Genomic DNA, 12,181 nt, shown 5'->3' with positions numbered 1-12,181 from the left:
GTGGGACTGTGTTTAGACAGGAAAGGATTCTCTGTGGGAGTGTCATAGAATTTGTTATTGAACCCAACTCCTACCTCTTAAAGTTGTGGTTTGCATCTAAAATGACAAGTTAAAAAAACGAATACATAGGTAAATGTGAATCAAACTTCAGAACAATTTCTAAATGGAAAATCTGATGATGTCCTAAATTTTACAGATGCTAAAAGCATAATAAAATTTTGTTGCTGAACCTCCCAAGAATATGATCCAGCACTACATGGTAGTCCTTTGTGCCAACGAAACTCCAGGAACCTCAGCGACAATAGCCATGGCCTTGCAGTTGAGTATATACATTTCTTTAATGTAAATCAAAGCCTATTACAATGCATTCTGTTACAATGAAAATCTTCACTTATTTTGGAAGCTCACTCAATCATTTTGAGCAACATTATATACAACCCAACAGATACAATGAAATCACTGACAACTCCTTGAAACGTTATAGCTAAATTACAAAGAGTAATTGGATAATGTAGACAACCCCGATAAAGTATTTATTCTCACATTGTGCTCAATATTAGATGACATATAAAATTCAACTGGGAAAGGGAAATCAAAAAAAAGAAAAAAAATTGTGCTTTTCCTTGAACCAGACTCAAATAATGAGATGAGGGTAAACCCCAGTTGGGAAAGTATTTAATTCATTGTGCTTTTATATATTTTTCTTGCTACCTATTCCCAGTTAAAACCTTAAATTTGTGCCTCTGGGTACTATTTCTTTTAACTCAAGGACAACATACCAGGCGTTCCTTAAAATCATTTTCTATTAAGTATAAAAAGTATACTCAGATAAGAACTCTATAAAATCATTTCCTTTTAGAAGGCATCAAATATTCAGGGATCTTTATTTTTAAAGGGTTAATGAAATGACATAGCTTTCATTGACCCAAACATGCATAATCCACCCTTAAAAATGCACCCAATTGGTAATGACACGATATACAAAGGGAATGCAACTTTACATATGTAAAATGATTGCTCACTATGGCAAGTTAACAGTCAAATTAACAGACATTGTACATTAAAAACAAAACAAAACTCCTCAATGTCTTAAAGCCAGTTATCTATAGGAAACCAAGGGAAATTCTGATATGGAATAGTTTGACTCAAAGCAAAGAATAAGGCACCTGCTATGGATTTAGAACAATAACTTTCATTTTTTAAGTTACAACAAAATAGAATTAGTTAACCAAGACACTTGTTTCCAAGAGGGAAACAAGTACAGGGGTTGATTTCCTGGGTGAGAAAGGCAGGTAACAATGCAGATAAAAACCTGCTGGCCTAAGGTCAGCAGATTCCTTTCCTATTGTAGTCAAGTTCCTAAACGTCCTTAACCACTCCTCTCCTTTATTCTCCCCATACTTAGGGGTATGGGAAGCTCTGAGGTTCACACTGTATATAGACTAGGTAGTAGATTTCCCTTCTGTTCCTCTTAAAACAGCTTATTTTCAAGAGATATCCTGAGGCAATTAACATAGCAAACAAGCAGCTTTCTTTCCAATTCACTACCACATAGACACCTCTCAGGCTTTTTTTCATCATTATGGCTAAGAATTTAAATAGCCAATACTTGAAATTTTCAACAGTACCAGAAAACTCAAAACCTGCCTTATCACTCACCCTTACCATTAGTAAAAAGAAAGTTTGATCAATCATAACCTGTAAAATCATACAACAAAGGGAAGACTGAAGACTGATCCGTATCAGTAAATCCATTTAATTTCACATGACACTTTAGTCTGATGTATCTAGTACCCTAACAGAATTTTAATCATAAATCAAGAAAAAGCATTTCCAAACTAATTTGCAGTTGATGTGCCTTTTTGGTATTAAAAGTGCTATTAACATGCTGTCCTACGGCACACTGGACTCAACAGTATGTCCTGATGAGGCATCCATTTTTAGTACTATTTTTCCCTAAAGTGTTGTGAGCATAATAGGCCCCTTTCATATATTAAAGTAATTCTGGTGAAATCAATGGTGATATAAAAAACCTTCCCTGACTTTACTCCACCATGGCTGCTTATAGTGAAACCGAAGTGACTAAGTTATAAAATGCTCAACCAAGTTGTTTTCTTATGGCCTCTTACGTTAGTATATTCACTCATGCAAAATCCAAGGTAGTGTAATAGAAATAATATTGTTAAAATAGACGTTGTGGCTATAAGCATCTCCCTTTATATTAGGCATTTAGAAGCTTTTTAAAATTTTCAGGTGCTAAAGATTTCGGGGAAACTAGGCTAACCGTGTAGTTGTTCCATTTATAAGCACCTTATTACAGGACGGTTACATGACCCTCTATGGGAGTGTGCTTTCAAGAAATAGTAATAAAGTGCCTAGCTATATAAAAACCGTAGGATTCCAAATTTTAAATTAAGCTAATTGCATTTACACATTAGGGCTAACAAAATCTAGACCCTGTCTACACAGATTCAATCTAATTACCTATATTGTATACTGTTCTAATAACCACATTAAAAAAAAAACTTACTCTTTACTGACTGAATAAGTAGGGTCCACTACTGTAGCTTAACAAATTTTATTGCTTTATTCATGTGGTGCTTTTGCAAGGCACTGTGGTATGGACTAGAAAACTTGGAATGACTTGTGAAGAAACCTTGGAATGACACATGAAGGATGATATGAAAAGTCATTCTGAGGCAGGATGCTTTACTGAATTGTTTTTAACCAGGGTATCAAACATCAGGAATGAGTTCAAGTTAAAATTCACAGGAGAATGGAAACATCTTAAGGTCAGTCACTTCACATGCCCATCCTGATACTTTGAATAATCTGGAAAATTGCTGTAAAGAGAAAGAGCAAGTATTAAAACATGCTTGGAATAAAACAGGCCTGACAACTGACAAACATTAAGGTAGTTCAAGAATCCAAGAATACCCTTACAATTACTTGCAAGTACTATGTAACTTCATAGTAATATGAACACAGGCCTACCGTAATAATACAATATTTTATGCCTCAGCTTCCTTGAATTTTATGCCAAAATGTCTAGAGAGTTACCAAATAAGCAGTGATTTTTAGAAAGAAATTAAAGCACCAAAGCAAAAAGGTTTTTCTAGCATACAATTATTTTGGTTTAACCCTAAACATTAGGTGTACTTGGCCTGTAACATACGCACAGTTCCTCATTCTCACAAGGCTGAAATTCAATAATCTTTAGGTTACATAAATTGCTTGGCTCTTGGCCAGTTATCAGGAAAGCTTCCAATTGGTATGTTTAGGAGACAGGCAAAGTGAAATGTTTAAAAGAAACCTCAGTAACTTTAAGATGTCAGAACATGTAAAACAGAAACAAGTATTTCCATATTAACAGCTTGCATAGTAAGATGAAGAGAAGAAGGCATTCTGTAATCCATCTCCTTGGGCAAGAGTCTACTACTCTAACAGCAGTCTGCCCTGATAACTATTTTTTCCTACCATATGTCAAACATTTCTTTTATTAAACTAAAAACATTTGTCTCGCACGTTAAATTGCCAATCAGGTACAAGTTCCTCTACAATGAGCCAATTCTTTGCACTAGCTTTACTTTATAAAATATATCCAATTTTGACATAAAGACATTAGATTTCGGAACATGTTAAATTAAGTTCGAACATCCGCATGTACATGTTGTTCATAAGCTTCACTTTCGCAAAGGTTTCAAAATATTCTAAATTCTCATTCTGGGAGGTGTTTTTGTTTTTTGTTTTGGTCTAATATTTGTCAACTCGATCATTACTAAGGACCTGACCTCCTTTTCTGCTCTCCTGTGAGCTCAAATCAAGCGGGGAGAAGTTTCTAGAGCACCACCCTCTGTGCATATGTGCGACAAGTAACTGGGTTCAGATAAAACAGAATTATGAGGAGCTCCCGGCAGGTGGATTGAGAACTATGCGGGCAGGATTCACCACTGATGGATCACCACGTCATCCCCAACCCGTCATCCAACACCCTACCCGATGATCGCCCCCAAAGCACTTACCAGAACCACAAACAACAAAAATGAAGAGAGCCAATAACCAGGGTCCTACAGACGCCTTCTCTTCGGGAGCATTTCTCTGCAAAAAGGAAAATGCACGGTCTCCAATGCAAAAAAACCACTCAGACCCCGGGCTCTCACCCTGCACCCCGGGCCAGGTCGCCGGGTCCCTGCACCTCACTGGTCTCCCCTGCGTTCCCGAGCCGCCCGGCCCCGGCACCCACCTCCCTGAGCTCCCAACTTAGCGTCCAGCTCGCGACCTCGGGCCCTTGAGTCGCCCGGGTCTGGGGAAGAGAGCTCGGCGCGGCCCCGGGGCCCGGGCCTCATACCCGGCTGCGGAACCAACAGGGGCGCCCGCTTTTCCCTTACCGAGGTCTTGGCGACGTTGCCGCGCTGGGTGATGTTCTTGCTGTGCTTCTCGTTGGCCATACGGATCCGCTGCTTGGCGACCATCTTCGCAGCGCAACCACCTGCCCCGGCCACCGCTGGGCCTCGCTCGCTCGCTTCTCCTCGGGCCTCTGCGACCAACGCTCCACTCCCGGTGCCCGCGTCGCCGGAGCGAGGAGGCTCTCAGGTGGGGCGCTAGCTCCGGCCGCTGGGCCTGGGCGCGGCGGGCGCGGGGGCTGAGCCCTTAGCTGGGCGCGGGCCGCCGGCTGACTGACGACGCCGGACCGTCCGGCCGAGCGAGACGGGCAAGCGGGAGGGGGAGAGCAGGCCGCCGTGATATTCTCGCGTCCCCGCTGGGGCCTCCGCCGGGAGCGTGGAGTGAGAGTGGAAGAGAACGCGACGCTACACAACGCAACAACCGGACGGTGCAAGCCGTCGCCTCGAACTACTTCGGGTTCGGCTGCCAACGTCAGCATTGGGCCGACTCCGCCCCGCGGAAGTGCACGCTCCGCCTGCTGAGGAAGAGGGAGAGGGAGGGCGAAGGCCGGCACTCCAACCTTAGCTCCGCCCCTCCACGCTCCGTAAAGTGTTGACCCAGAGCTGCGCGTGCGCGTTCGGCCTCCTTTTTCTTGTCTCTCTCCGACCGGAAGTGAATTGGCCCCGAGGCTGGCGACCCCGGAAACACCAGTTCGCCGCCTCACGCCGGAGGAGACGTGTTGGGGCCGGGTTCGGCTCTCGTGAACTCTGACCCAAGTATATGAGTTTCTCTTTCCGGAACAAGATGGCGCCGTCCGCGCCGCTCCTTACAGGTGAGCTCTGAACGAGCAAGGGATTATTTCTTTAGAGCAGTAATTTTTGTGTCTCTAATCTTGGGCACCACCCGAGAAGCCTTGGAGTCTGATCCGCCTTTTCTTGTGGATTGTAGGAGAGCCGGAGGGCTTTTTGGATTTCTTGGTGTAGCGTGGCAGTCGGAAGTTAGGCTCTAGCCTCGGAGCTCCAGCATTCCCCTTCCCTTTTGCTCGTCCATCATTCTTTCCTGACACTTCAAGTTCTACAGGAATAGAGGAAGGGGCATAAAAACGAAGAGTGCTAGTGGGATTTGTTACTCTGGGTCTGCAATACTGGTGTTACACTAACGCTTACTTGGTGACAGGCCCTGTTGACAGGGTGAAGTCATTTAGCTAGCTCTGTAATAAGAAAAAAACGTAAACGTATGACTCGGTCTACTAGAATAACCACGCACATTAAATACACCTGAATTTAAGTGATACCGAATCCTGCACTCCTTGCTTTAATGAAATTTGTGGGACTGAGTAGGGCGAGTGGAGCTGCAGTAGTGTAGGTTTTAAGGGGATGAGAGTGTGGTCTGGGATGGTAGCATATAATGAACATTATAAAGATAAAGTAGCAACGTTAGAACATTACAGGATTCCTGAGGTTTCGAAGCTGAGGCAGAGTTTATAATGTTGGAGAAGATAATAAACTTAGTCTTGGACAATGTCGGCGATGACTCTGGATTAATGGCTGGAGTCTCATATATGAGCATCAAGTAAGGAGAGGGGAGTTGGGAGGGAAAAGAAGGCTATAAGTTACCAATAACTTAATAACATTAAGGAAAAAGAAACCATTGAGAGAAAGGTTGTCTACTTTTGAGGAAAGGGGTTATTTCCCCCTGAGACTTGGGGGGAAAATAAGCTTTTGCACTTTTCACCATTCTACATTTTGAAATCTTTGTTATTAAGCACCCTGCCCATTCATATTCAATCTGGCTACCACAGTTGATTCACCACACATTTATCAAAAACTAATTTGTTAGATAACATACCAGGCAGATACTGCTTAAAAAGTAACTAAATGAATTTATTTCTGTAGCTTCATAAAGGTAGCTTGTATCTTACTTATAATTTTGGAATACTAAATGCTTTTTTTGAACTTTAAAAACTGGTACATTTTAAAATTTGATCATTATTTTTTCCCTTTTAAAATCCTTACAGTGACTGCTTGCAGGGTAAATTCCATCCTGTTTAGCATAGCATATAGAACCCTTTATAATCCTTGAATAGCTCTTGTCATTCATTTTACTCCTTGCCATCCTATCCTATTTTGTTCTCCATCAATACTGAACTGCTCATAAAACCCTTGAACAACCTATTTCCTCAGTCTAACACTACTCTCTTCCTCTTGATTTGGCTGATGTCTTTTTGTCATTTAAATTTCATTTTAGACATCATTACTTTGTGAAGTCTTTCCTTACTCTTCCCAGATAGTCTTTCCCCAGCCTATTTTGGTACCTCATATATACTTGAGGTTTTTGGGGTTTTTTTCCCCACTTACCACATAGGGTAAATATCTAGTTGTTTAGATGCTCTTCTCCCTTGCTAGACTGTAAATTCCTTAATGGCAGGGGCAGAGCCTTATTCATCCCTGTCTTCTCAGTACCAAGTACAATGCTTGGTAAACAATAGACACTAAGTGGGTTTTTTTGTTTTTGTTTTGTTTTTTTATTTTTGGCTGTGTTGTGTCTTCATTGCTGCACGCGGGCTTTTCTCTGGATGCGGCGAGCAGGGGCTACTCTTTGTTGTGGTGCACAGGCTTCTCATTGCGGTGGCTTCTCGTTGCAGAGCACGGGCTCTAGCCACACGGGCTTCAGTAGTTGTGGCACATGGGCTCAGTAGTTGTGGCTCGCAGGCTCTAGAGCTCAGGCTCAGTAGTTGTGGCGCACAAGCTTAGTTGCTCTGCGGCATGTGGGATCTTCCCGGACCAGGGCTCGAACCCGTGTCTCCTGCATTGGCGGGCGGATTCTTAACCACTGCGCCACCAGGGAAGCCCAACACTAAGTGTTTAATGGAAGAATAAATTAGTGAATGATAACCACTTTATTTGTAGTCAGATTAACCAAGAGTGACAGTTTTCTTACAGTGCTTAAGGTCAAGGACTTCGTAAGAGCTTAAGGGTTATCTAGTCTGTGTGCTCCAAATATTCTCATATTTATAGCAGCTCAGGGAAATTCACATTGCAAATTGGCAGAGTCAGGATTATATTCAGTCATTCAACTCCATGGCCCATTTTTCTTTCACTGGAACACACTGATTAATCTTTTAAACATTCTTAGTATAGGTATTTCAGTCAATAATAGATTCTTTTACTTCCAGAACCTTTTTTTAAATATAGACTTACGGGACTTTGGAGTTGTGAATAATTTAAAGATTATCCAGTAAATTTTATTAGTTATGACTTTCAATTGGAAATGACAAAAAGCTAAAGCAGGTAAAAAGGGGATATTTTAAAAATTATTTATTTTTGGCTGCGTTGGGTCTTCGTTGCTGCACGTGGGCTTTCTCAAGTTGTGTGAGCGGGGCTTACTCTTCGTTGTGGTGCGTGGGCTTCTCATTGCAGTGGCTTCTGTTGTTGTGGAGCCCAGGCTCTAGGCGCGTGGGCTTCAGTACTTGTTGCACGCAGGCTCAGTAGTTGTGGTTTGTAGGCTCTAGAGCGCAGGCTCAGTAGTTGTGGCTCCATGGCATGTGGGATCTTCCCAGACCAGGGCTTTGAATCCGTGTCCCCTGCTTTGGCAGGTGGATTCTTAACCACTGCACCACCAGAGAAACCCCAAAAAGGGGATTTTTTTTTTTTTTAAGAAAAAGCTCATGTAACCTTAAAGCTTCTACTGTTACATCCAGGTATTCACATGACTCCAAAAATCTGTTTTTCTTCCTCCTTCAGCTCTTGCTTTCTTTCCGATTAAACTTATTGTCAGGCTGACGTTCTAATCGGGAGCTCCAGGTTTACAGTCAAGCAGCTCAACGGCCCCAGAGGAAAGTGCACATCTGTGCCAGTCTCAAGGCTGGCTGTCTTTGGCTTGGCTCATGCTCATCTTTGAATCAGTCAATTTTTAATCAGATCACCAGGACCAAATTATATTCTCACCCCTGAATATTTCCCAAAGGAAAACTAAAGTCTCCTAAAAGGGGGGCCTGGATGCTAGGTATGTAAAACAATAGCCTTTACATGAAGCCCATATTGTCCAATCAGCTTGCCTAGTTGAAGCCATTGAGATAATCAAGACTGAGTCATTTTCTTAAATTGATATATACTTCAGGGGATGTAAGCATTGGAAAAAGTATCATACTATAATGATCACCATATCCCTGGCATAGGACCCTTGTTTGTTGAAGTCCAGTAGTTTTCTCATATTAACTCAGGCCTAGAGCAATAAATAGTATGTGAGTATCTAGAAAGGCTAGTAAGTTTTAAAAAGATACTATGTAGGTACAGTATTTAATGTAATTGTTGTTTTTAAACAGTTATTCTGTGTGAAACTCTGGCATTTATTTGTTGCTTTAATGAAAAGAACTGTTAGCATTCCAGATTTTTCTTTCCAGTAGAACATATTGCTGATCCTTTTTGATTAAGGGGAAAATCACTAAAAATAAGGAATCATATCAAGTGTCAATACACTATGTTAAGCTATCCCCACATTTTACTCAGTGTTTTACATTTAGTCGCTTCTAATTAAAATGAATTCCTCATTAGAAATTCATATGTAGAAAAAAATTGTTTCAGTTATTGAAAAGAATTTGAGTCCATATTTATTTTTGCTTTTATTAACTTATAATGCAGTTTATGTTCTGTTATGAACCTGATTTTGTGTTTCTTCTGATAAACTTTGTATATCCACATATTCAAGTTTGTATAAGAAGTTGCTCAAACTAATAAATCCAGTATAGTATCTTAGTGGTTCCAAAATGTCTTACAGCACTTTCTCATAGTTATGCTTCTATGTAGGGAAGTGTGAAAGAAAATATTTGTTTTAAATAGTGGTTTACATGTACGAACAAAACTATAATGACTCAATATGACTTTAATGATGAATTTAATTGATAATTAGTTCACATATAACAGACATATCTGTTGTAAAGCATCATGTACAAAGGTTGTCTAATTTAATGGGAATCAACAGTATCATCAGTGTATGAAGTAGCTTTGATATGTACTTTTGTCTTGCAGAATATGTTTTTATCTTAGTACAAAAATCTTGGTCTATTCGATTTTTAATTTTAATTTAACACCTCTGTTTTGTATTCCCAGGCAAATCAGTTCTTCAGAAATGTTGACAGACTTTTGATTGGTTTTATTTCTTGCCGTTTTGTGAACAAAGTATTACCAAAAAGGGATGGGCTTTTTAAAAGCCTTTTTATTTTGATATAAATTAAGACTTGAAAGAAGTTGCAGAGAGAATAAAGAAAGTTCCTGCATATCCTTCATCTAGCTTTCCCCAATGATAATATCTTATAGTATCTTAGCCAAACCAGGAAATTGACACTGGTACAGTCGTATTTACTAAACTGCTCTCCTTATTTGGATTTTACTAGTTTGTGCATATCTATATTTTATCATGTGTAGATTCATGTAGCCACCACTATCAGAATATAGAAATGCTCTGTCACCACAAAGATGTTACCCGTTTATCATTGGACCCTCCTTCCAACTCCAACCGTTGGCAACCACTGATCTGTCCTGTATCATGATAATTTTGTCATTTCATGAGTGTTATATATCCTGGTGAAAAGCCAACCATTTTTTTTTTAGTAAGTTTTTATAGCATGGCCGAACATAATGATTTGTGATAAATATTGAATAGCAACCTTAATATAATACAAAATTATTGAGACTACCTAGTGAAATTATCTTGATTATTATTCAAGGGACAATTGAAATGTACTTCTAAATTTCAAACAACAACAGTTTGCCTTTTTTTCTCCATCTCTATGCAAAATACAAATGTATTTTCCTTAAAAAAAAAGTTTTATAAATGGAGTCATAGACTATGTAACCTTTTAATTTTTGTTTTCAAAGTGTTCTTTATTTAGAATGTGAACATATGCATGTTGAAAAGCAGTTGATTGATTTGACTCAAGATTTTGCTTCTCCAGAAACATACTAAAACCAGTAATTGAAAGCCACATGAGACTGAATGCTACTTGAGCAAGAAAGACATGGCACTTTTCACACTGACATTTCTGTCGGTGTTGCCTTCTGAGATTTTGGGTTAATAATCTGCATTATTAAGTTAAGTGGGAGTTTTGCTCCCCCACTCCTGTCTTAGTCCATTCTGGCTCCTGTAACAAAAATATCATAGACTGGGTGGTAAACAACAGAAATTTATTTCTTACAGTTCCGGAGGCTGGCAAATCCAAGATCAGGGCACTGGCAGATTCAGCGTCTGGTGATCACCTGCTTCCTGGCTCATAGACAGCCATTCTGCACTGTGTCCTCACATGGTGGAAGAGACAAGGGACCTCTTTGGGGCCTCTTTCATGAGGGCAGTAATCCCATTCATAAGGGTTCTTCCTTCATGATCTAATTACCTCCCCAAAGCCATTCCAAATATCATTAGGGATTAAGTTTCAACATATGGATTTGGGGTAGGGGTACATAAACATTCAGTCTTAGCAACTCTTTTGGGATCTTCTACATGTCTTAGTTTGGGATATAAGTATGAAATAGAAATTTTGGAAAAGGAAAACCTTGTACCCATACTGGTTGCCCTGAATACCCTGAAAGTTCCCACTGCTGTGGCCAGAAGGCTACCTTCATGGGTTCTGAGGTACAGCTGCCACTTTAATATAACGTACGAAAACTTTGGATTTTCACCAAGTGAACATTGTGGTCGGTAATAACAGCAAAGTCAACAGATACAGAGGACCAAGGTCACTAGGTACAAGTGTCATGAGAACACAGGAAGCTGAGATGAGCTAGGGAAAGCTTTTTTTCTTTTTTGCCAATCACTTCAGGCATGTGTTAAGGCAATAGAGCATGGTTTGATTGCATCATCATATGGTACATTTTAAAAGTATTGCGACTTCATTGGGTATACACTGATAATGTACTGTTTTGTTTTCCTAGATAAGTATGAGAATTTTGAAAGAACGATTAGTGAGTTAAATTGTCACTGCAGCTTGTGGGAGGGACCTCATTAGCCTGACAGAATTTTATGCAACCTAGCGATAACATGTAATCTGACAACTACAAACCCCCTAGTTTGGGAAATTCACTTTTTATTAATCCCTCAAATAAATGTTTATTAAAACCTTAACTGTAGTATTAAGAAAAGAATGGCTTGTTTTCTTCTAAATCATAATGTGTCATACATTATATTGCAGCAGACGATTGATTTGGTGACAAGAAACAACACAGCTTTGCCTGTGTAGTAAGAGAATTTTGATGCAATACTTGATTTTAGCCAGAAAGCCAAGAAGCAGTTGAGAATTTCTGATGCTAAAGAATTAAACTTCGTAGTTTTCAAGTCTTCTAGGAAAACATTTCCTGGCACAAAATGTTTACTAAATGTATTAGAGATTTTTAGAATTGATATCGTCAGTGTTTCATTCAAGGTGTAGCAGTAGACTGAGCTCCTTTTGAAATCATCATTTTGAGTGTAGTGATGGACTCATTTTTTAAGATCCCTAATGCCTAGCACATGGAGCTGTGCAGGGGCCAGGTATAGAGTCTTGTAGGCAGTAGTGTGAGGAGTTTAGATTTTGATATATGTACAACACTTTGCTAGACTCCATTCTATTCAAGGGCAAACTACCCACAGCAGTTTGGCAACTCAGTTTAGTATATGAGGAAACATGGTATCCAGTTGTATACTTGTGGATATCTGACCAGAAACTCATTATTCAATTACGTGTTTACTCCCTTATTTTTCATCATTTCCACTAGAATGGAAGCTCTGTGAGTACATAGATTTTTATCTTGTTTGTCAGTGGTCCTTT

The 12,181-nt window shown here is 39.9% G+C and overlaps 2 protein-coding genes across 4 annotated transcripts in view; one reads left to right on the top strand and one right to left on the bottom strand.

The window, feature by feature from the left end:
* Nucleotides 1–319: 319 nt before the first annotated feature.
* SERP1 (stress associated endoplasmic reticulum protein 1) lies at nt 320–4,523 on the bottom strand. The gene is made up of 3 exons (XM_067737511.1): nt 4,389–4,523; nt 4,023–4,098; nt 320–2,843 (listed from the first exon to the last, which is right to left on the bottom strand). The coding sequence occupies exons 1-3, from the start codon at nt 4,470–4,472 to the stop codon at nt 2,803–2,805; spliced, it is 201 nt and encodes a 66-aa protein (XP_067593612.1). The 5' UTR covers nt 4,473–4,523; the 3' UTR covers nt 320–2,802.
* Nucleotides 4,524–5,064: 541 nt separating this feature from the next.
* The window catches only part of EIF2A (eukaryotic translation initiation factor 2A), a 37,813-nt gene continuing 30,696 nt past the window's right edge, over nt 5,065–12,181 (top strand). For 2 of the 3 annotated variants that reach the window (XR_010943443.1, XM_067737507.1), the window contains exon 1: nt 5,065–5,215. Coding sequence is in view for 1 of the 3 variants with exons in the window: in XM_067737507.1 (XP_067593608.1) it covers nt 5,164–5,215 (52 nt within the window). In the remaining 2 variants the exon portion in view is untranslated. The remainder of the gene's footprint in view (nt 5,216–12,181) is intronic. The other variant, XM_067737508.1, reaches the window with a different exon arrangement.

This window comes from Pseudorca crassidens, chromosome 5 (genome assembly GCF_039906515.1).
Source record: "Pseudorca crassidens isolate mPseCra1 chromosome 5, mPseCra1.hap1, whole genome shotgun sequence".
Classification (NCBI taxonomy): domain Eukaryota; kingdom Metazoa; phylum Chordata; class Mammalia; order Artiodactyla; family Delphinidae; genus Pseudorca; species Pseudorca crassidens.
This window is presented reverse-complemented; position numbering and strand designations above follow the sequence as displayed.

What these genes read in the sequence shown, in the direction of transcription:
- SERP1 (XM_067737511.1), bottom strand. Translation starts at nt 4,472, where the DNA reads ATGGTCGCCAAGCAGCGGATCCGTATGGCCAACGAGAAGCACAGCAAG. An exon ending in GCAACGTCGCCAAGACCTCG is followed by an intron (nt 4,099 to 4,388) that starts GTAAGGGAAAAG and finishes TCCTTTTTGCAG; the next exon opens with AGAAATGCTCCCGAAGAGAA. An exon ending in TTTTGTTGTTTGTGGTTCTG is followed by an intron (nt 2,844 to 4,022) that starts GTAAGTGCTTTG and finishes TTCTCTTTACAG; the next exon opens with CAATTTTCCAGATTATTCAA.